Below are 22732 nucleotides of genomic sequence, written 5' to 3'. Positions count from 1 at the left end.
GTCCGGAATTGACATTCTCCTCTCGCCTAGCTTGTATATCTCAGGGGATTCAGGCTGCAAAAAGATCCTCTTTACTACAGTTCTATAGGATATGCATACAGATATGATGAAACTTATAATTTGACTAGGATCAAGATGGTTACGCATAACTAATTAATAAAACATTTTCAAAAGCCTAGATCTACCGTGATCGGCAACTGCCAAAGACGCCCATCATCGCTACTATATCAACAAACCTGTTCTCTCCGATGCTTCTCGTTGAGGCATTTCTTGAGTTGAGATCCCTGCATCGAGGCAGTAGCCGCGCTATTTGCGCTCGACATTATTCCGGCGGTTGTGGTACCTGCACCAGACAAAGGACCTGCGCCGGCCTGGCCACCCAAATGGCCACCGTGGCCTCCGGAATGTCCACTACCTAACGAAGCCACAAGCATTCGTGTCGCTCCCGCATCCTCAACAGAAGAAGCAGAACTTGCTCCAATACCGGATGGTGGACCTGAACCTGACGAGGCAGCCTGGTTATCAGACGCTCGTCGTCGGCCAGTGCCCCGTTTCAATTGCTGCTGCTGATGGACAACCACCTGTTGCTGAGGGGGTAACTGTTGTCCGGGATGATGTTGCGATTGAGGTTGTTGTGGAACGCCCTGTAAGAAGTGGCCACGAAAAATGGGTGGGTGAAAGGAAAGATTACCAGATAAGAAGTCTCTGCCGCGAAAAGGCGACGTAGGAAAATTTTAGAGACTTGTTATATATATATAACAAGTCTCTAAAATATATATGCATATACTATATAAGCCTATATGTATATATATATATATATATATACATGTAGGCTTTTTAATAATGATGTAGGCTTTATTTGAAGTAATGTATCAGATGCATATGTTAAAATTGTGAAAATGTTAAGCGCCAAAAGTAAAACTGATGTCATCCTCTTAGCTCAATTGTGAACTCTGTCTGTTTGGGAATACGGAGGAGGACCACTCGATATATTAAACAATGATATTTACGTTAATAATTTTTTGAAGAAAGCTATATAATACGATCAGTTATCACAACAGTTGTAACTCGTCGGCTTCTTTCTTCCCGATTTCCAGAATCCTCATGGAAAATACGTGCATATTGAGTTGTGGTTCTATGACGTGACTGCAAATTTGCCAAAGGCCGAAGGAGAAATGTTTTCTATATTGGACGGTGTGGCGCTGGTGATAATAGTCGGCCTCTTCTATAACGTTTCACAAATCGCTTTGTACAGGGGATTATATTACCTGAGCGTGCGATTTCGAACAGCACATCCCCGACATATAGCTGCCCTATTTCCTTGACGAATGTCACTCGACAATGCCCACCCACCCACCGTGCTCCACTTCAAATTGCCCCGTCGTTGCTGCGGCAGCTGTTGCTGTTGTGTGATACAAATATGATAGCGATACACACATGGGATAAAACTAGCAGCGGGTGTAATGTGATCCTCAGTGTCCCGAATATCCAACCTTTTTGCCCCAGTCTAAATTTAACCATGCTATGATAACCTATACGAGAAATACGTCGAATGACATACTAAGTCTAAGTAATTAAAACAGCTGGGCCATCTTACCTTAAACTATTGCCTAAAATCTTGACGTGGTAAATATTGTTATTGCTATAACTTATTACTGTCATAGAAGTTCGATTCTAACTTCATACAAGTGTATGATAAAACCAAGGCTGTAACGATAAGTAAATGTTGAATGAATAGCGTTGAGTTCTACGGCTCTGTTTAACATTATCAGATTTTAATTGAAAAATTTAGAGGCACTTATTAAAATCGGGTATGAGCGAGTTCGATGTTTCCATGGGGAGGCCAGTATCAGTCAAGCAGGATTCGTATGTTTGATCAGGGCCCTACAACAGAACGCTGTCGGACTTATCAGGGATACGCTAAAAGATCAGACCTCGGACGCGTAAATAGTATGTCACAGCACTCTAATTACTCATTTCGTACGTATTTTCAGCTGGATCCAGTGAAACGCCTCTAGTTAATACAAATTGCATAGCTTTAGAGAAAACCTATACATTCATCCTCGCTGTGACTGATACGGCAGACCAGTGTACGCTAAATCCAAGAAGAAGCCGCGTTGTGTATGTGTTGTAATTTTGTCTCTAATTGAATAACTTAACACAATTATATTCTGAATACATTTTCAATTTTAGCACCACATCTGACCTAGTGCCATGGTGCCCAAGCGGTATTTGCTCAATGTATCAGTAGCTGCATGCGTTCTACGTACCAAAATAGAGTGTAGCTAGGGCCTGATAAATGTACGTCGCATTTGCTTGTACGTACGCAACGAGGTTATTGCCTGGCCATGCTTTCTCCATAAGGTATCTAAGTTCATATTCTTAGCGGGTCAACAACAACTGAAAGCTAACGTGGGTGGCTGTACATCACGGGATCACTACGGATAGAATTGTATGTGTAATAACAACTAGGCCTTGACAGGTCCTGCGATTTGCCCAGACCTGATACGTTCTTAGAACCGTAAGTTCGAACAGAGTTAGTCCATGGAACAACAACATAATGAATGAGAAACTTTGAAGGGAAATAGAACAAAGAAAGGGAACGAAATCAATACTTACAATTCTCTAATCAATCAAATTTGTAATGGGTACTTTTTTGTTGACGATAAGAAAAAGTTAAGCAACGAACTGTAATAGTGGAACGTGATAAACTTATTTTGATGATAACATTATGTTATTGTTAATATTTTTTTAAGCAAGTATTAATAATAAGAAACATAAATTCGAAATTGTTCAAAAAAAAAAAAGAAAAACTGTTTTATTAGGATCAAACTTGGATTAATTGTCGAAAAACCTCTCGGTAAAGGGTATGATGATTTAATATCACAGGATAACTATTCTTAAAGACATCGATCGAGGCCAATAGGTTAACATAGCCCACTGAATAATGACTAGAATGTAAGCGGATTTCTACAAATTAGAGTTGGGTCATTGTACAAGTAAGTCCCCTCCGATCAAAGATGAGCATATGATTGCAATTAATATTATTATTATTATTATTATGATAATAATAATAGATAGCTTTCTGTCGTGTGGGTAACACGCAACCGATAAGCTTACCAGGCTTGTTGCACAGACACCACCCAAGTTGTAGAAATTGAGCCAGGACAGATCGGCCACCTAGGACACGTCAAGTATCTTGTCATACCCCATTTCTAGCTAATCTTTCCCGCTTATCCCATCTATTTTACCTCCTAATTTCTACTGGGAGCAGGCCTTCCTTGGGCCGTATTAATGCCACAGTGACTGATTACTCGTGATTGAACAACCGAACAGTCATGGAAATCATGTGAAGTAGCCTGATTTTTGCTCTCGCATAGGGCAAACCAATCCAAGAATTTCTTCTATAAAGGAAATGCTAATTTAGTGCACCAACTTTGACTTTAAGTTTTTTAAGGTAAATATTTTGCAAAGGTTCAAACGTATTAGCAGCCCCTCTAAAATTTCCTACTCGACTTGTAACAAACATATCTATATATTTCTATTCCTTTTTATGATAAACACGTGTTAATTTTTTTCTTATTGCCACTACGTTACAGGCTTGCTAGCTTGTTTATGTTAATGTTACCTATACGTATTTAGGCTGCAGGCGTTGCCAGCGGGAGTCGTATTGTAGCTTCCCTGGTTCAGGCGGTCGTCTCGGTTAATAACAATCCTTAATGCGGTCATAATGCTTATGTTAGTGGTAACTGAATTGTGGCAATGCTGAATCTGAACATATTGACTTATCGAAAAAGCATTGCCCGTTTTAAAGCAAACATTTTTTATACTTTGCTATAATACCATTAAGTTACATATGCGCCATTTCGATCAATGATCCTCTGCCATTTTTCTGCTAACTACTATCAATTTTACCACTGTAGAGCTTCTATGGTATCTGGAAGAAAGATTGTGACGAGCGGTTTTTTTAGTGCACATTTTCTTAAATTTTATTTTTATACGCGTATCGTTGTCGTATGTAACTTACGTTTTATCACCCGTGTCCGCCCTAGAAATGGCTCGATTTCATTACGAATGGAAATATAATTAAGTAAGTTATTTCACACAGAATTTTCCTTGGAATTATCTAGTGATAAATGTTTAACTGCTAGACGATATTATGACTACTCACGTGTTGGCCCTGCTCAGCTTTCCTAACACTTGTATCAACCTCCTCCGTAATCGTTCAACTACTACGAGAAACATCTTTTGCCTCGATATTTACAGGATGAAAGTGGCATCTTTGGACTATGAAAAACGGTTAGTACCCCTTCGACAACCCAGTGAATGAATATATGTATATATACATTATATGTATGTTTCTGTATGAATTGTAGGCCAGAAATCGTGAGGCGGCTCGGGTGTCTGTGTATGATCGTATCTAAATCCATACATCGTTTTGCTTTATTCGTGTATTGTCGCACCATAGCTCCCTGAACGGCGAGCGGCGCAGGTCCGAGGGGCATCATTGTTCCGTGAGGACCCTGTTGTCGCTGCCCCCCAGGATGGCCGTGCGGGCCGTGGCCTGCGCTCAGCCCTGGAAGACTGCTCAGAGCGCCGCTCAATGAATTCGAGGGCCCAGTGCCCCCACCGCCCTGTACGCTCATCTGAAATACAAAATTATATAATAAACAAAAGGAAACACAAACAGCAATACCCGAGAACCACCAGGCACATACACGGAGGCGAACAGGCGTTATGTATAGAGGTCCGCAGGAATTGCAGCAGAGGAAAAACACGTTAGTAATTTTATATAAGATGATGACTATAATAACGTATATTTTTCGATTATTAACAATTTATTCTTTTTCAAGCCCAGTGGGGCAAACTCTATTTAAAGAAAAAAAAAAAACAAGTCGCACTCAGACATCTATTTAGTGCAACCAAAAGATTCTGTTGGTAAAAATGTGTTCAGCTAGGACGACCATTTACGTTAAATTAGCATTTCGAAAAGTCATATTCCATTCGATATCAACAGGAACATACAAAACACAAGTCATGCACATAAAACATTCATTAACTTATACGTTGCACGAGTTTCAAACTTCCTTCTTCGAACTGACGGATGTTCAGCGTTGTAACCAACTGAGATCCTCCCTCTGGATCTTCGAGTATCTTGTCTACGATTTTACCCAAGCTTTCTAATTTACAAAGGAGCTGCATCTGATAAGCCGTAGCACACTGCAATTCTTGATAAATAAGGTACCAATAAATTGATAAGAACACCTCGATGATACTGCAGCGTGCGATGCGACGTAGCACAACAAGCTGATCCAGACGATCCTGGGGCTGGGCATCATTTTCTCCATGCCATTGACGAGTATCGCACCCTCAGCGCAGCCCAACTGCGGCGTCACAGTCCACAGTATAATGGTTGTATGAACGAATATGCATGCTCGATAGGAGTGGCAACGGTGTAGATCCATCTACATTTTCGCCCATAAACGACGTTGCCATTAAACGGACGTGCTCCCATACGCAACGAGTCGTATGTTTTAGCCCCGCCGAAAAGCTTTGATGGAACTTGTCCGTAACTGTCTGAATATTTGATCAGTGGCCAAACGGAGAAATGGCGCAGCCGTCTGAGTGCGACGGAAACTATGATCCGACGGGGAACCGGCGAACAACGAGAATACCAAACAGAGGACGACGTATCGACAAAAATGCACAGGAGAGAAAAAGGGGACAGTCTGGTAAACGCTTTCCTCTATGTGGATAAACGTCACATCCATACGAAAGTAGACAAAATAGTATGATAAACAAGTACGCATTGGTAACCGCAATTATGCCAATGAGTTTTTTCATTGGATGAAATTTTAGATCAGAAAGTAAGCTACGCTTTAGAGAACTCATACAGTCTCAATAGAGAGAAGATAATCGAAATGAAAGAAACGTCACGTTTATCTGAAACTATTTTCCTTGTCGCAACTTGCTCATAGGGATATCATACAAAACCTTGTTTTTTGAATTTGAAAATCAGTATGTGCTCTGTGTGAATCGTACGCCCCTCAACACCAACCTAAGAAAGTTAAGGTATATATATAATTTTATATATAAGAAAGAAGGTTGTATATAAAGTTATGCAAACCCTGTGAGGCTCCATTGATAGGCGCTTAAACAAAAAATAACTTTTTGCAGAACTACACCGTCACTTATAAATCATATCTAGTAACTGCTTCTCAATGATATCCACGTATTTACACAAAGTATAGATACGTGTATATCATTCCCGTTTCACCAATAGATCATCTCTACGTCTGATGACGCCGCGACGATGGTTGATAATTTGTAGCACAAATAACATGGTCATTATTTCCTTGGGATCTAGTTGGAAAACCTTAATACAAGCACCCAGTTCTGTTTTCTTTATTAAAAACTTCGTACGACAAGGTTACACGACTACTACGATGCTGTGGCCGACGAAAAGCCGGTAAAGGTCCCACGTGTCCTAACACTTAACGTAGAGCTATGTTACCTTGTCTAATGAAAGTTACATGACTTACGTAACAGGACCATTAGTGAGTGATGAAGAAGGACCACTGTGTCTCGGCTGGCGTTAACCATGTTATCATTCTTTGATCCGCTGTATAAAGCCAAAGTAAAAGTATAAAGCAGGTAATGAGGTATTCAAATAGGAGAAAGAAGTCTAAAAGCTATGTCTAAAGGCAGACACTTAAAGAATCAACTATATCGTATTGACCATGTTGTTGGTCGCACTGCATGACAATGCAAGTTGATAGAAAGGCAGTGGTAACGTTTTCTGCTAATTGCCAGTGACATGTGTTATTAATAGAAGCTTGTGCTGAATCGAGCACAGTAAAAAGCTACGTATTATTTACCGATTTCACAGATTTGCCAATGGGCAAATGCGTATTGATTGAGACAACGGTCCAAAAGGTGGCATCGGACCCACAATGCTTTTTAAGAGACACGGGATTTATCATTGTTAATGACGGTGGCGGCGGCGGCGGCGGCGGCGGCGGCGGCTTTCCAATATCAAAGCATGGAAAAAACATGCTCTCTTTATGGAAAAGGTACGTGCGTGAAATGTCATGTTTAAACGAGAACGTTCCCGTCTCTGAATGAAGACAGTATCATCTAATTTTTCGAACTGGACGGGAAGTTCAAAGGAAAATTCTGCCTAGTATTTCCCGTTCACATTTATGGAAAGCTGCTAATAATAGCTGAATTGAGATTCTTTTAGTCTTATTTGAAACAAACAGGTGAATAGTTAAGGGATTACATGAGGTCAGATTCTACTGAACGTAATGAAGGCGACATATGTGTAATTGGTAGGCATAGGGGTCGAAAGCCTACATGTAGGCCTCTTCCTGCAGACGGGGCATATAGCCTTTTACAATCAATTCTAGAGATTGATGCATCGCTGTGTCTGCTTAGTTGCGCTGCGCCCCTGTTAATAGACAAGTTCGATTTCTCTTGACAGACAAAGTAGTCAACTACATATGTGGGGTGGTAAGTTCAATTTAATTTCAAGCCATTTTGCACGGGTTACAGGAGCACTAATCACAGTTATTTCGGCAAAATGTTACATCACGAAAACGTGTATCTTGCATAGCGAATTGTATTGGAATACTGAAACAGTAAACTGCGTAGCAGTAAGTCGACAGGCCGTAAAAGAAGTTGGCATCAATACACGATGTAACGTTCTTCTAATTGCCATCGTTATCTATAGCTAGTAATAAACCAAATCATTTGCTTATTTCGTAACAGTATAGCCAAACCTAAACATAATAATCAACGAAACTTAAATAGAAGACAGGTGACTGTAGAACAAGGGAAGTTAATATATTGTATATATAATATACAGGTAGTACATATAAATTTCGTGAATTTGCTGAAAAATAAAAGAAAAGCAAGCTATATTGGTAGTACGAGGCAAACGAGTAAATATACGAACGTTTTTTCCTTCAAAAAGTTTCCTTCGTCTTGCGTTAGAATGCTTTCCATACTTTCGTACAACTTCCATACTTTCGACAGGGCAACAACTATGCTAGCATGTATCATTTCTGATCACGGTAACAATAAAAAGCCCATCATATAGCGGTTCATGACATTAATAAACTTTAATTCTTTTCATTTTCGTAATTTCATACTATAATGTTCTCCATGTTTCGCGTACGGTGACATAAATACAACCTGACTCCCAACTTTTCTACTGTTAAGTTCAGCGAAATGATTCGATCGATAAATCACGTGTGAGATTAACCAACCCAAAAAACGATCATGAGACTTATTTCCTGCAATAAAAAACAGTGAGCTCTGCTTGTCTCAGCAGGACGCCACTTTGTAATGATGTTGCAACGGCCGCAAATTTGACAGCAGGCTATATTTGTCGGATACGTTCGCGTCCACTAATCCGAATCGACCTGACCTGGCTAACTTTACGCAGATATTGCACTTGTAGAGAAACCCCTTAGATTTTGTTCAGTATAGCTTTATTGGTATTAGAATACCTAAATTTTTGTGCCTGCCAGGTCATCAAAACGTCACATGATGATATCCGTCCTAACCATAGATGTGTATTGTTTCTCATAGTCACAGGGTGACAGTTAACGCATCGGGAAAGGTCCATCCGTAGGTTCTACTACTGCAGACCCATCAATGATGGCTTTTGGGTTTACATCGATAGGCAGATAATTTCTTTTTTGTATTTTTCCATACTATGTAATTATTCTCTCTAGCAGACTTGTGGGACATGGCAAATAATCCTGTAATGCGCATCGACTTCCACAATTTTGCTGAAAAATAGAAACGAACAACGTAAAGCACGGAACCTTACCCCCTATCGTCTTTACAGGTCCATTCCATTCGAATGGACCCGGTAATTGCATTGAAGTTCCTTTTCAAATTAAATATTAATCACATACTTACAGGGCGGTATTTACCAGAACTTCCAAACATAAATGGAGCACTATAAGACAAACGAATATACCATATTGACATAAAGTAGAGGGAGTGGGGTGGGGGGAACAAAGCAACGCGGGAACTTCCCCAGTGTCCTTTAAAACACAATTTTCAATTGTTTTCGGTTAATTCACTTCATCAACATTAAACGCTCAACATGAATTGGTAAATAATACATTTACTGTTTTCCATTTATTGTTAAGTTGTCAAAAGAAGTTTGCTTTTCGAAAAAGAGCCCGCTTTACTTATGAGTCGGAAGAGGACAGAAGTAGGTTTTCAACAGCCGCATTTTGACTTTCTACAAGAGAAACCAGGGTTTAACGCCGCGATGCGCTCATGGACTATAAAACAGCCATTCATTATTATTAGTAGTTTTCTTGCGGTAGCTTGTCGTTAAGAAATGGCGATCTAGAGGCGTTGTTTAGCGCGTCAACGTGACACAAACACTAGCGAACAACGGTAGAACCACCTTCTCGCGCATCTTTCTGTTCCAATCGGGGCAAAAAAAGACACATCTTGTTACAGCGTTTACTAGACACGCTGTTCCTGTTGCTGCCACTGGTGCTAATGATGCATTATTAGATTGTGGGTAAATAGATAAAATGATGGGTACGAGAGGCGATTCTTACGACAATGGTGAGCGTCTAGGGGCGGGCGCGGGAAAGCGTTTGCTGAAGGCTAAGAAAACATTACGCCAAGGATGAAAACGTCTGTCTAAGCGACACGTTGTTCAGACATTTTGTTGCTAACACACGTCGGTGAAGAAGGCAAAGCAACGACAAAAAACGGATAAGAATGGGGGGGGGGGGTAGGAGAATGGTAAGTGATGGCTAATAAAATAGTTGATGGTCTGAATAGTTAAATGCTATCATAGAGGAAGCAAATCCGGGGGCGAGGCGTGGCCTAATAGATAAAAGCATGCCATATCACACGCGCCTGCTTAAGCCGCAGACAGGGTAAAGATTTAATTATGATCAAGGCTTCATCAATGGAAAATAGTAGAGGAATATCGTGGCCTGATCTCGTTTTGCTATGCCGAATTCTTCCGCCAGTAGAACTCGCTGATAGGAATACAAGCTCCCCCGTACTCGTGCTAACACGTTTGTTTTTAATACAACAAAACTGCATTTTAAACCGATATTTGTACTGTTGTAAAGTCTAGATTTGTGTGGTGTACACTTAATAAAAAATTTTGATTTTGTGCTGACATTATCCATCGCTTATAGACGATATGGATACAATCGGCATTCTGCCTCGTACTTTCCGTTACTTTTGCAGCGGTAGAGTTCACTCTGAAGTAACACGTCATCAATCATTTTTCAAGTTCATCATCGCACAGAATCTCTATTGTGAGTGCCATTAGTTGATCGAAAAATTAATAATGAATGCCAAAAGTTCACGTTAAACAACACCAAGGGATGGGGGTGAGGTGGGGTCCGAAATGTTTGAAATTCTTAGCCTCTAAGCCGAGACCGTCTAACATGGCGAACATTTAAACATAATTACAGATTCATCTCTATTGATTTATGTGTAATTAGTTTCACGTATATGCACTCATGATAAAGCCGCAAACAGGGCCTTTTTTTTCGCTACCTAATCCCTAAAATAGAGCCTGGACAAGGAATAGACCATACAAAAATGGCATTTTCCGTAATTGTCAGTCCAGCGGACACGAGTAGTTCGTGCACAGCCGAAAATTATTTTCATATACTAAGTAATCGCATCTGCATATAGTGTTATACGATCATTCATGAATCTAGAGGCATTAACAACATAATCAATTGTCAGAAAGGCCTGGGTAGGATCTGCAACTGGCGTTCGCCACATAGTGCGCTATTACACGGTGTAAAGCAAAAATACAGGACCCAATCCAATCTCTAAAAACGAAGATTCTACTAGATGTACTATCTAGATGTACATTCTAATACAACTCGAAACAGAACGAGACACGCAAAATCTATCGCTGATCACCACTGCACACTATTGAAATGCCCCGCGTTTAATTGAATTGCCTTGGGAGACCTAGGGCGAACAAGTCCGTCTCATGACAAGCACCCGTATGACGCTACCCCATTCATCACCATTCAATCCCTGATTCGAAACTTGAGGCAACGGCGAAATAATTCGACATGTTTGAGCACGTCTCGTTTTTTATAAATAAAAAAAAAAAAAAAAAAAATATCTCGTCGTAAAAATATTTCGACTATGGGTATCTTATATAGTACATCTTCCCCCGTTTAATCAACAGTCGATCATTGTTGAACATCGTACTAATCTGTAATACATCGATATTGATCATAGATTTTTACTAGACTATCGAACGTGAGCTAGCAGTATGTGTCTTCGTGTGACGCTCTTATCGGCTATAGTTAAGTTTGACAGGACTACGCTGCCTTTCCCAACCTCCATGCCTGGCTATCCGGTCTCTGAAGACATTGGAGTTCTGCGTAGAAATAATACTACTCTAATGACATCAGCCTGCACACTATCAAAAAACTTTGCTTGGACTCTTTTTACTGGGTTACGTCCTAATCACGTTCGCTCTATTGGGGCCTTCCAAATTAAATCTATCCATCGAGCACACCTTATCTGTGAGCACTGATAAAGCCCTTATCGAATTACGGTTAACAACAACCTTGAATCTTAATATAATAAATTTGACGACACTCCGAAGAAGCTACGTCATTTGAACAGGAATTCGCTAGCGGTTACTCAACGCAAAAGTGAGACGAGTGCGTCGTATAGAGTCCAAAGGATTAGTTATGGTAGTTTCAATTATGTGGCCCCCTCCATTCATATATTTGCGTCAACCACCATTTTTGTAACTTGAAATGAACGCAACACTGAGAAACGTTGATCAACTTATCTAGTCGCTAGCCGTCTGCTTTGCCCTAGATTCGTTGCCCGGGTGACAGAAAACTACTGTAACGAGAAGTGAAACATAATTAAACAGTTAATTTTGTCATTGTTTATGCCCTACGCACACTTGAGTTCTACGTTACGTTGTTATTCGCGTTGCTAATTTCTCGTTGGGCTTCGTTTGAAGGAACACGACATCCTATACGATCGAACAAGATTTCACTACTGAAAACAGAATTAAACAGTGGCATCTTAAACGTTTCAAATAGTGGTAAAAACAATACACGGCTAGACGAGCGTTGGATTGATGTTTTCCCTGCAAGGGCTTTCGGATCGTGACATCGTTGACAGCGACCGAACTCGGAACGTGCACAATACACTCATTTGCGGATCGAATTCAGCGGCACCATAACGACATCAACGAATAGCAATCAAAAAGGTGACCAGATTATCGGAGGGAGTAGGGTACGAGAAGTAGTCGAGGGTTCCTTGTCCTGCGAGCTGTTATAATGTTAGAATTAGGCCCAAGAGCACACCCTCGATCTATTCGCCGTCCGGAGATCCAATTTAAATGTCAGCACTAACGTCATTGTCACGCGCCCCGACAATCGGGTACAGCGTATATTTATTCAACAAGCAAACACCCAGCGATCACCCAGAACGTCAGAAACACGAACTAGAGCACCGAGATTATTGAAATGTGGCGACGACATCTTCTTACTTGAGTTTTTCTATCTTACAGAAGTTCAGTTGGCACAGGTGCGCGGCAAAGGTCCGTAACGGTTACAGGTTCATCTTCAGCTGAATTATGACGGAGAAAAGCACCCGACATGCATGATACGTCTAACGTCAGGAAGGATCATAGCTACAAATTCTTCTAGCCACGTTCGAATAACTGGTGTTTCTAATAAAAATATTGGTATCGGAATGAACACTTTTGTCAATGAATCACTGAGCGAACCTAAGATGTTTCAGCATCTGGGAGGACTGCTTAGCTACAAATAGACTAGCACCCAAACGGCTACAATGGTATACACGCTAATTTATCGAAAACTCTCCGAATGAGAGCGCCTTGACATTTTTCCCTGTTAACACAATGTTTAATCGAATACTCATTTAGATATAGAGATCTTTATTTAATAATGGGAGTTTCGGTATCACCTGAATGCTCGCCCCTCTTGGTCTTCTTTCAAAGCGACAAAGAAGCTCCGAATCGCGTTGATTTGATTCCTCCTTCAATTATTTTCACTGCTACAAATCTGCTCGGAGTATCCGAAATGGCATCGGTCGCTTCTAGCATAGAGAACAACAGCTATTTAGACATATCGCTTTTTCTGATAGTCTTTATAACGGCAACTAGGTTCTCCTATGGCTATATCTCCAAAGTACAACCCCAAAAGGCACGTTTCCAGCCCCGGCGTAAAACAAATGCCGCTGGGAGCAAACCTATGCCGCCTCCCCTATCCTGTCAAAGTACGTAGATCAATATCAAATAATGGGCGCATTCGGTCTCAATCCGCCGCTTCGGAGCAGACGTATCGATTTCGTTGAAGACGGCCCGACGATGTCAAGGCAAAAAAGTCTCGGGAGCACAATGTCATCATTATCATCATGGTACTGATGGTGTATTTTTGTAGAAAAACATAGGGACTACTTCCTCCTTTCCACGATCTGAGCGCTGGCCTGTCAACACTTGGAAGGATTTAGCACAGCATACGTTTGCTGAAACAACGATGGCGGTATATTCATGAATTGGCATAAAAATGCTCACCTATAGAAACATTACAAGATAAGGCAAGCTTTGATATGCCGGCAACGAGCAACAGGTGACGAGTGCCGCAACTCGATGTCAATTCGATCGAATAGAGGTTGAGGTGCATAGTTAATATATTATAATTTGACTGAATGACCTCGCTAGACTTTCCTATAGTTGTACGTCACGGATATACCATTGTGATTACATTTAGGCGCATATATTTGCTTAGCCACCTGGCTGAGCTGTTGTGACTAGCGGAACAATAGCGGGAAAACTACTCCGCATTGGCTTGCCCTGCCAGGGTCTGACCTGGCTACCTAATACGGCCAAAAGCCTCAAATGCCATATTTCTATGAACAGGATGCCCAGAAAAATCAACTTGTCCAAATACGCCGACGGCTGATCGATGGTGGAGCGGCAGAAAGCATCCTCACTAGATATAATAAGTGTCGTCTATGGGATTTTTGCACATTGTTCAGTGGAATGACGGCGACAGCCTACTACTTGACGTTTCCCCCGACGATTGCCACCACTGTAAGCTTAACCCGGGTCGTTTAGATGTCCAGTTTCTTTCTCTAATCAAGTGGCATTGGCGTTATGCGCGCCTTCGAAACATATCTGCTGTACACGTACGTATAATTATAGGTAGTTCTCTCGTGAATCTGTATCCAGTAACATTCGGTCGTTGACGCTTTTTTTCCACTTTCTGTATTATATAGTGCAACGGTTTACTCAACAGAACGCAATTAGGCCATATACCTGTAAATGCACAGATCTAACGAATGACATGGATGTCGTAGGAAACCGCTAGGTAGAATGTCTGCTTTGATACTGGAACGTCATTTGTCAAGATGGTTTTCCCTACATGGGCCTGCCGACAACCATTCATACGTTGTACTCCCTTGAAGACCCTGGCAGCTAAAACTGAGAAACGTAGAATATGGTTGTTTTTTGCATATAGAAAAACTATTTGTAATAGCTTAGTATAATTTTGCCCTGGGCTAAGTGTTGAATTTCAGAATGGCTAGCTATCGATTCATTACTAACGTTTGGAAGTTCTTTTACGGTCAGCGATATCAACTTATGTAAAACTAAGTCGTTTCCTTCCAAATAACGTTTAAGTTAAGCGCTGGAGAACGATTCCACAAAAATAGCAAATTCGATCGGGTTTTCATTAATCATAATTTGACGTTGTTCGTAAAGTTCGCTTTGTACTTACGCAACTTCCCGAAACAAACTTGTGGTAGAACGAAAAACTTTAGAGGGTAACATTGATAGTAACATTGACAATGGATTACTGATATAATTGATTGGATCATTAAAATTTCATTGCGGGATATCGACACACAACGCACTCTTATTCTCAGCCATGTGAGTCGACAAGTCAATGACCTCATAAAGAACATGTGATATTTTTTGGTACGGTTTAATTACCACGAGAAAAAAATCGAGTTAAGGAATATGTCTCGGTTCAAAGTGACGAAGGGAGGCCTTAGCAAGGCCAAACAAACTGCAGCATTAAGAAACCTACGGATACAAAGCACCTGTCGCATCCTTGATAGTAGTGAAGATAGATGACCTATACTCCAACGTTTGGTTGGCGTAACTTTTTGTAACTTAAATTAGCAGGTTAAATGCCAGCTATGGTAAACTCATTTTCTATCGCTCGTAGCAACAGTTAATGCTTCTAGAATTTCTTTACTATGCCGTTTTCTCTGCGCACCTCGATTTCTTGCATTAGTAATGATATCGGCGACGACAGCGGGTCGGTAGGCGAGCAGACACAGGTTGCACCCAGTCGACGGAAAGCTAAGCTGCCAGTCTGCCAGACCGAACGCGCGAATAAATTAGCGGATATTTCTGGTTCGTTAGAAGAATCAAAGGAGCAACTCCTCTTCGATACGACTCCTGTCACTAAATAAGCAAATGTTTCTCACTAGAGCTCACTTCAACGCGGTATCAACTAGGGCCACAGAACGTTCTATGAATAACTATTTCAATTTTCCAGTTTGCGTGTATCAGTCCGTCTGTTTCTCTGTCGGAAGTATGGCCGGAGTTGATAAAGGCTTTACCGATCGATGCGGCAGTGAGGCACGTTTATTTAGCGATGTGTATACGTTTATGAGTATAGTAAAGAACGATTTCCTAACTGTTTCAGGCGCACAATTTCCGAATATCGGGTTCGATACCAATTTGAGACAATCAGTCATTTTTTCAACTTATTAGATTAGGTCTCCAATTGTGGCTTATCGTCCTGCTACATTTACCTCGTGAAAAATATTCCCACCCTTTTTCTATTCGTAATGAACTCTATTCGTAGGCCCTCACGTGTGTCACAAGCATTAGGAGTAGTATTAACGCTGAAAACATTTCGCCTTTACGAGAAAAATCCCACCGGTGAAATAATAAAAACCATCGATGGCAGCGATGAAGAGCGTCAAGATTTCAGTTATAGGCGACCTTTGTCTTCCGCGACTCTTGATAGAAATATACACGAAATATGCTGCAGCTTTACAGATACGAGCCGGTATGTGAAACTAAGATCGGCGATTTTCGACAGACTCAACGAACCCGGAGCCGACCATTTATGTGGATTATGGTTATCGATATAAATAAGCAAATCGCTTTCGCATAGATCGACGCATCTGACATATCATTGATTGATTGATTGACTGATTGATTGAATCCGAGACGAGGGCAAAAGTAAGCACGAAAATAGTGGCCAGTGGAAAAAGTTCACACCACAGTCAGTACCGCTTGTATTGTCCCTGGATTAAATATGCAGTCGCCTGTTTATATAATGAAAGTTGTCACAAAAAAGTTTGGCGAAATTAACAAATAACTGTGCTTACTATTATTATGTCCCCCAACTTACCTTAACTTATGCATGCGGCCTACTTTCGTATTGACAACCCAAGTTCACCAGGAATGTGGCCTTGTTTTTATGCAGCATATGCTTATGAAGGTGGTGTCACGGCATTATGCGATTCACATTCAAGTTTGGCGGAAGGCCTCGAAGCTTCCTGTAGCAAGGTTAATCAATACGACCGGGTCTCCAGTGATCAATCGTGCTTGTTTCTGCTCTGATCAATTTTCTGCTAAGTGCTTCGATGCAGTCAGTCTTCGGATCTTAACATTCTGCTCGCATGAAAATCATATTGGCCGTAAAAACTTTGCTTCTTTAGTTGGTGAAATAAAAAAAAATGTTTTAACCTTTTTACACCTACCTAAAACTAACCAGTAAGCCAATATCATGTACGCATATACATGATCACGGAAGAAAGGTCACCGTTTGTGAGTACAACATCCATACGTGTAAACAGGCGTAGCTCATTTCAACATTTCTCTGCTATCATAGAACGATGACTACCAAACATATAGGAAAACGGAATCGGAAAAACCCATAAGAGAGTCGACGCCTCTACGAGACGTAAACGTTACTCGCTAACGTGTTATGGTAGCCGTGTCTTGGCGTACAGCAGGCCGCATAGCCTTGTTATTTGTGTACTTAAATTTCTCCTCGATTGTCATCGATGGGGTGACGGCGCCTGAAGGTGAAGCGCGAGTCTCCGGATATCCGCTTGAGCTCCCTACCCCGATTTCTAACAATCAGCCTCTATAGTAATGTTTTGTTTGGTCATAAATAGTCTGACATGCATAGAAAATATAAATCAGTTTCTAGTGAAATCACGAATTTTCGGGTCGATCTAATGGCGGCGTTTAGAAGTTAGTGTTATTAAATGCTGACCAAAATGGCCAAAAAAACTGAGACAATGATCTTGCTTTTTTCGAAATGTGATCAACTTGCTTAGCTCAGTTTAAGTCATAGTTACAATGCTTGGAGTACAATTATTTGTTTTCAAAGTGAACCTGAAGTTGCGGAAGGTTAATTTCCGATTGCGCCCAAACGAATTTTAATTGTTACTATGTACAACAGTACAGCAACCGCATACTCACGAAACTTAGCGAAAAAAAATCCCTACCGTTTTTATTGCTTCAGGCAGCACCCTCTGATACTATACACTTTCTAATAGGCAGAAACAACTCGTACTAGATATAGCGAAACCCGAAGCTCCCCAAACAAAAAATAATGCTTTGTCGTTGAGCCGCTTGGTCAACATGATTCCACTGAACGTATTCGCCAAATCGCTTACGTGTGTGTGTACGTCCAGCTCCGCATATGTAAATCGTTTCCTTATTTCTAACGGTAGCGAGCAGCTCCCAGTCAACCCTGGTCTCTGTTTGTATCTAGATCTCTAGAATCCCCATAGAATGGCCGCAGTCGATCTGCCTCTTCTAAATCGTCAAGCCGCTTACTAAGAGTCAGTCAGGCCCGAAAGAAGAACGATAAGTCCTGTTACGACAAGCAAGCTCAGCCAGTCAGCTGCCATGAAGTAACACAGCCACCGCCCCCCCGCAACGTCCGCTCCCCAAAACTATACTTCTTTAATTTTCAATTACGTAAGCCTTTTTACTTCTGGCCGACGAAGCGAGAAAGTAGATAGACATTTATTACAAACTTACAAATCGAGCAGTAAAAACATTTTCAAAAAGCGTATGGCAATACCTTATCCTTTATCTCAAAAAGACGTTGTCGACTTGAGTACTCTGTAGTTCTCATATTAGTTAATTTGCCGCTACACAAATACAACCAGAGCTTTGAAAAAGTTTCAGCCGCTGACACTTTCAAATGACAGATAACCCAGTGTGACTGCTTACACTCAGTAGAGAGAGGAGTAACTGGGTTCCTATTGTTGTGGTGGTGGTGATGGTGGTGGTGGTGGTGGTGGTGGTGGTGGTGGTGATGGTGGTGGTGGTGGTGGTGGTGGTGGTGGTGGTCGTGGTGGCAAGCATAACATACAACTAGCCATCGAAACACGGCTATTGAATTAAATAATGTATCGCTAAAGGTCGATTCCTATTTTCCCGTTCACATTGAAACAGGCGCTCACGCGATTAATGGCCACTGCCTTCATAATGCTCATTTTCTTCGCGATATATTCTTCCGAGGCTGCCACGATGCCTCTCTTAGTAAGTAACCATACCATTGCATAGTGTGCAGTACTATTAAACAAATGTTTGACCGAACATCCTTTGTTGTAGCAGATGTTGAAATTTATGCTACTTGTTTTTTTCTTTCGCATATTCCTATGCAGAGTAACGTCGCGCCCTATTAAGTACATACGCATCGATTGCATGCTGTCACCAGCAACGATATCAGACACGAAAGACCTTCGAAGGTATACCTTTGGCGTTGTCGAAAATCAACTCGTTCCAATCATGGCAATACAACAGATTTACGCTCACCCGAATCCTCGACGATGGGCGCTGTCGATTACTAGTCAGAATGTAAATAATCACTGCGTAAACTGGCAAGTACGTTATGCGGTGTCATTATTGTCATCTTTTTGCAGTCTTCTACTAGGTACAACCCTGAGATTGTTATTTTCCCCGAACAGAACATTTTAGCTTGGCGAAAAACTATGATGAGCCTGTTTAATGTGCCCACTCTGTACTGTCGGCCGAGCGACTCGATCGATCGATCGATCGAAAACTAAGCCCAGTTCTGTTACCGAAATCCGAACGCACAGACGTCGTCATCCTCTATTGTACTTTCATTTCAACACTGTTTCCACAATGACTGCTACAACATATGTTTACCAGTTAGCCGATTTCTATTCACTAAACGAGAACGCCACGCGTTCTCCGTGTCGGTGTGTATGTGTGTGTGCATATGTGCAATCAAGGACAACGTTCGAGGAAGCAAGGATGCATCGAGATAAAGCTGGAAACATTGACTATCTTTAAGCAAGTTGTAGATCTCTAATTGGCAGTTAGCGATATCGAACGTTTGATTTTCTGTTAAACTGTGTGATATCACGGTTTTAGCTATAACGCATGAGGATTGATAGCGTTTATCGCATCAAACAAACGTATATCGACTAGCTATTGTTGGGAGCTGGTGAATTATGACGTTTCGCCTCTTTCTTGCAGACTTTTTGCCATTGTTGTTTGTTACCAATAAACTAGAACCGCAGTGGTCAGCGAAACTAACACTCCGGGACAGAGATCGCGCTGAGCATCGCAATGTTACCAACAGACGTGTCCAGTGGTCGCCGCGCACAACGGATTGCAAACTACAAAGAAAGCAAATCGAAAAGAAGTTTACTAACTAACACTCTTTCGCTAGCGTCCGCTCCGCTCTGTTGGCGTTCAGACAGTCGGACCGAGAGGTCAGACTCAGCTGAGTTACTAACTACATTCAGCTAGCCAATCAAGCAGCTGGGCGGGCCGACTCTATACGAACTAATCTAGCGAAAACTGGGCATTTTAATAGATAGCCTTACGGGAGCATGGTGCGAAAAAGACTGATACGACGCCGTATCAAGCAACTCAATTACGCAGCCTGTCAATAACTCGACCACCCTATTAAATCACTCATCATTTCTCCAGCGTATGCACTGCCGCTGGCGGTTTATGTCCGTCCGACAATGGACTCGGTTTTCAGTCGCCACATCGAGACGGCCGACAGGCAACGCGTTGACTTTGCTCCCGGTGAGGCATAGTTGACTAGGTCGACCTATTCGGATATGGACGTCGCCGAAACCCCAAGGTTCCTAACTCGGGTAGAGGGAACCGGTCTAGGCTGATATAGCACTCCTAAGCTCGCCAACGGCGTGTCGGCACTCAACAAGAGCCATTAAACGGGGGGGGCAGTATTAATCATGGAGTATTTTAGCTGGCTAGAAGTGTACAGTTTCATTACCGCAAGCGACAACAGAGATATTGCCCAAGCGAAGGTGAGTCCCTTCCCCCTAATAACGACAACAGTAACGAACGCCTCTAGACGCGCTGTGGGACGGTATTCATACCGCGAATTGGGGACATAGTGCTCGGCGGCAACGGTTCTGTTCGTAGCGGAAGCAGCAATAGCGAGTTTTTACCCCACTTCTTCCTTTTTATTTCCCCGTTTTTGTGGTAGACGACATGTTGTTTTTTTTTTTTTGTCGACTGCTGCGTTTCTTCGTCTCGCGTAAATCGTTACGCTACGTGTGAGCCTCTCATGCGGTCGACAGCGGTGGTGCAGCTGGTACCATGGCGCCATCTAGCTACTGCCTATCCACCGTCAGTGTTGGACGGAGCCTTCACGATGCTGCTGTTTCCAGGGGCGCCACTGGCAGCTGTCAGCTAGCGCCAGTTGTGGCACGGGCTATGGACTAGTAACGTTCTCGGCGCCATTCTGTGGTCACGCGCACACACAATCAGTTAGATAGACAGCAATTGTTGTAGCAGCTGCATCAGCTATTAGCTAGAATAGTAACGAAGTGCGACAGCGCGTTAGCAGCATCAACAGTAACGACACCAAAAGCGGCTAGAGTAATGTGACGCTATTAGCGCGCGCTGTTATACTATGCCCCACCAGTAGGTAGGTATTATTGCGGTACGCCTGTCGCTAAATTGTCTGTCGCTGTTTGCTGTCGTTGTGTTGTCACCCTCCGTACTGCTGCGGTAGCCGCAACCCCTGCCTATGGACGCGCTGCTCCTTGCTACAGCCAAGGTTAAGGCTGGTACTACGATCAACAGCAGCAGCAGCAGCACCGCCACGGCAGTCAGCGTCATGTCTGTCTATATACTCGCCTTTTCTACTATAGCATAGTCGAGCACCGCTGCTGGCCCCGTACTGTGACAGCATAAACGCAGCAGCAGCGGCAGCGGCAGCGGCGGCGGCGGCGGCGGCGGCAGTAGCTTTCTGCTGCTGCCGTGACTGTTTTAGTGGTAACAGTTGCAGCATTGGTGTCGCTCTAGCTGGTCGTCGTTCGGCCGCTTGGCTGGCTGCTAGTTGCTGCCAAACGACCGGCTGAGCGGCTTAACTCGACGCTGGGGCTATCTGTCTGCACAAGGCTGCCTCGCTGACTCGTCGCTTGGCCGATTGGCGGTCGCTTTGCGGCGACCGAGCAAACAGCGACCGCAAACGGCCAGGCAGCCACGAGACCAAGCGGGCAGTGTAGCAATGGACGCCGCGACGCGACGCGACACGGCGCGGCGCGCCAATCGACAGACAGGCAGATCAAGCAAACAACACAGTAAGAACAGTCAGGGTAAGCGGCGGCGGCGGCAGCAGCAGCAGCAGCAGCCAAATCTCATGCTGATGATAGTGAATAAAAAGAACTGACGGCGCAACACCAACAACGATAACGGCGACGGCCAGCATCGGCCACCAACAGGACGGACGGATAGACGGACGGACAGACGGACGGACGGACAGACGGACGGACGGACGGACGGACAGCCACCGTGTAGAAAGAAAGAGCGAATGTGGCAGCTACAAGCACTTCAATCAGTGCCCAGCTACATATATGCTACTTACTACTATTCGCCAGCCACAGCCACTAGATTCGACGGTATCAATGGCACCGACGCTAATAGTGGCCACCAGCGACTGCTGCCGTTCCTGCAATGGCACTGCTGGCCGCATGGATCCGGAGCTGCGGCTGTCGATATCGCTGGCTCAGACAACACCAGATCTTAGCTCCAGTAAAACCGACAGCGTGTATGGAAGTAATAGCAGAAATAACAACGATGTCGCTGTTACAGAAAGCAGCAAACGGGATGCGGGTACAACCTCAGCGACTGTAGCCCAGCGCCATAAGTCGAGAATCGCTGTAACATCAGACGGCGACTCAGTCGGAAGTAGACGGTCATCACAAGGTGGACACGACGAGTACTGCGTAGAACATACACCGCCTATACATACACCGCTCAGACAAGAATATTGACGTTTCCGAAGACGCAAATGGGTTCGGCCGGAGCAAGAAGCGTTGCTTTGCGGTTGGCCCTTATTGACCCTTATACGGCGCAAAGCATCAGCCTGTTGGCGTAAGAACAGAAAGTTAAAAATCGTCATAAATGAAATAATCGATCGTAAACGTTCAGTATAGCACCTAACGCCGAAAGGCGGATATAGAAGCGACGACATACAGTCAAACAAAAGGCTCGTCACTTGATCAATTAGGCGAACTGCTGCCAATGGGAACAACGATTCCGAAAGCCGCTGAGCAAAAATCTCGACAACGAGCTGAATAACAGCATAAGCTGCCATAATCACACGAACGGAGATTTTTAGCAGAACTGCCGCTGCCGCCACCGAATAAA

The 22732-nt window shown here is 42.9% G+C and overlaps 1 protein-coding gene across 4 annotated transcripts in view; it reads right to left on the bottom strand.

Moving 5' to 3' along the window:
- The window catches only part of LOC111273674 (uncharacterized), a 62462-nt gene that overhangs the window by 25729 nt on the left and 14001 nt on the right, over positions 1-22732 (bottom strand). For all 4 annotated transcript variants that reach the window (XR_002687983.2, XM_022855517.2, XM_022855518.2 and 1 more), the window contains exons 2-3: positions 4464-4646; positions 237-644 (exon numbers count right to left, since the gene is read on the bottom strand). Coding sequence is in view for 3 of the 4 variants with exons in the window: in XM_022855517.2 (XP_022711252.1) it covers positions 237-644; positions 4464-4646 (591 nt within the window). In the remaining variant the exon portion in view is untranslated. The remainder of the gene's footprint in view (positions 1-236; positions 645-4463; positions 4647-22732) is intronic.

This window comes from Varroa jacobsoni, unplaced genomic scaffold (genome assembly GCF_002532875.2).
Source record: "Varroa jacobsoni isolate VJ856 unplaced genomic scaffold, vjacob_1.0 scaffold_213, whole genome shotgun sequence".
In the NCBI taxonomy this organism is placed as follows: domain Eukaryota; kingdom Metazoa; phylum Arthropoda; class Arachnida; order Mesostigmata; family Varroidae; genus Varroa; species Varroa jacobsoni.
The sequence above is the reverse complement of the archived record's forward strand: the minus strand, read 5'-3'. Positions and strand labels throughout refer to the sequence as shown.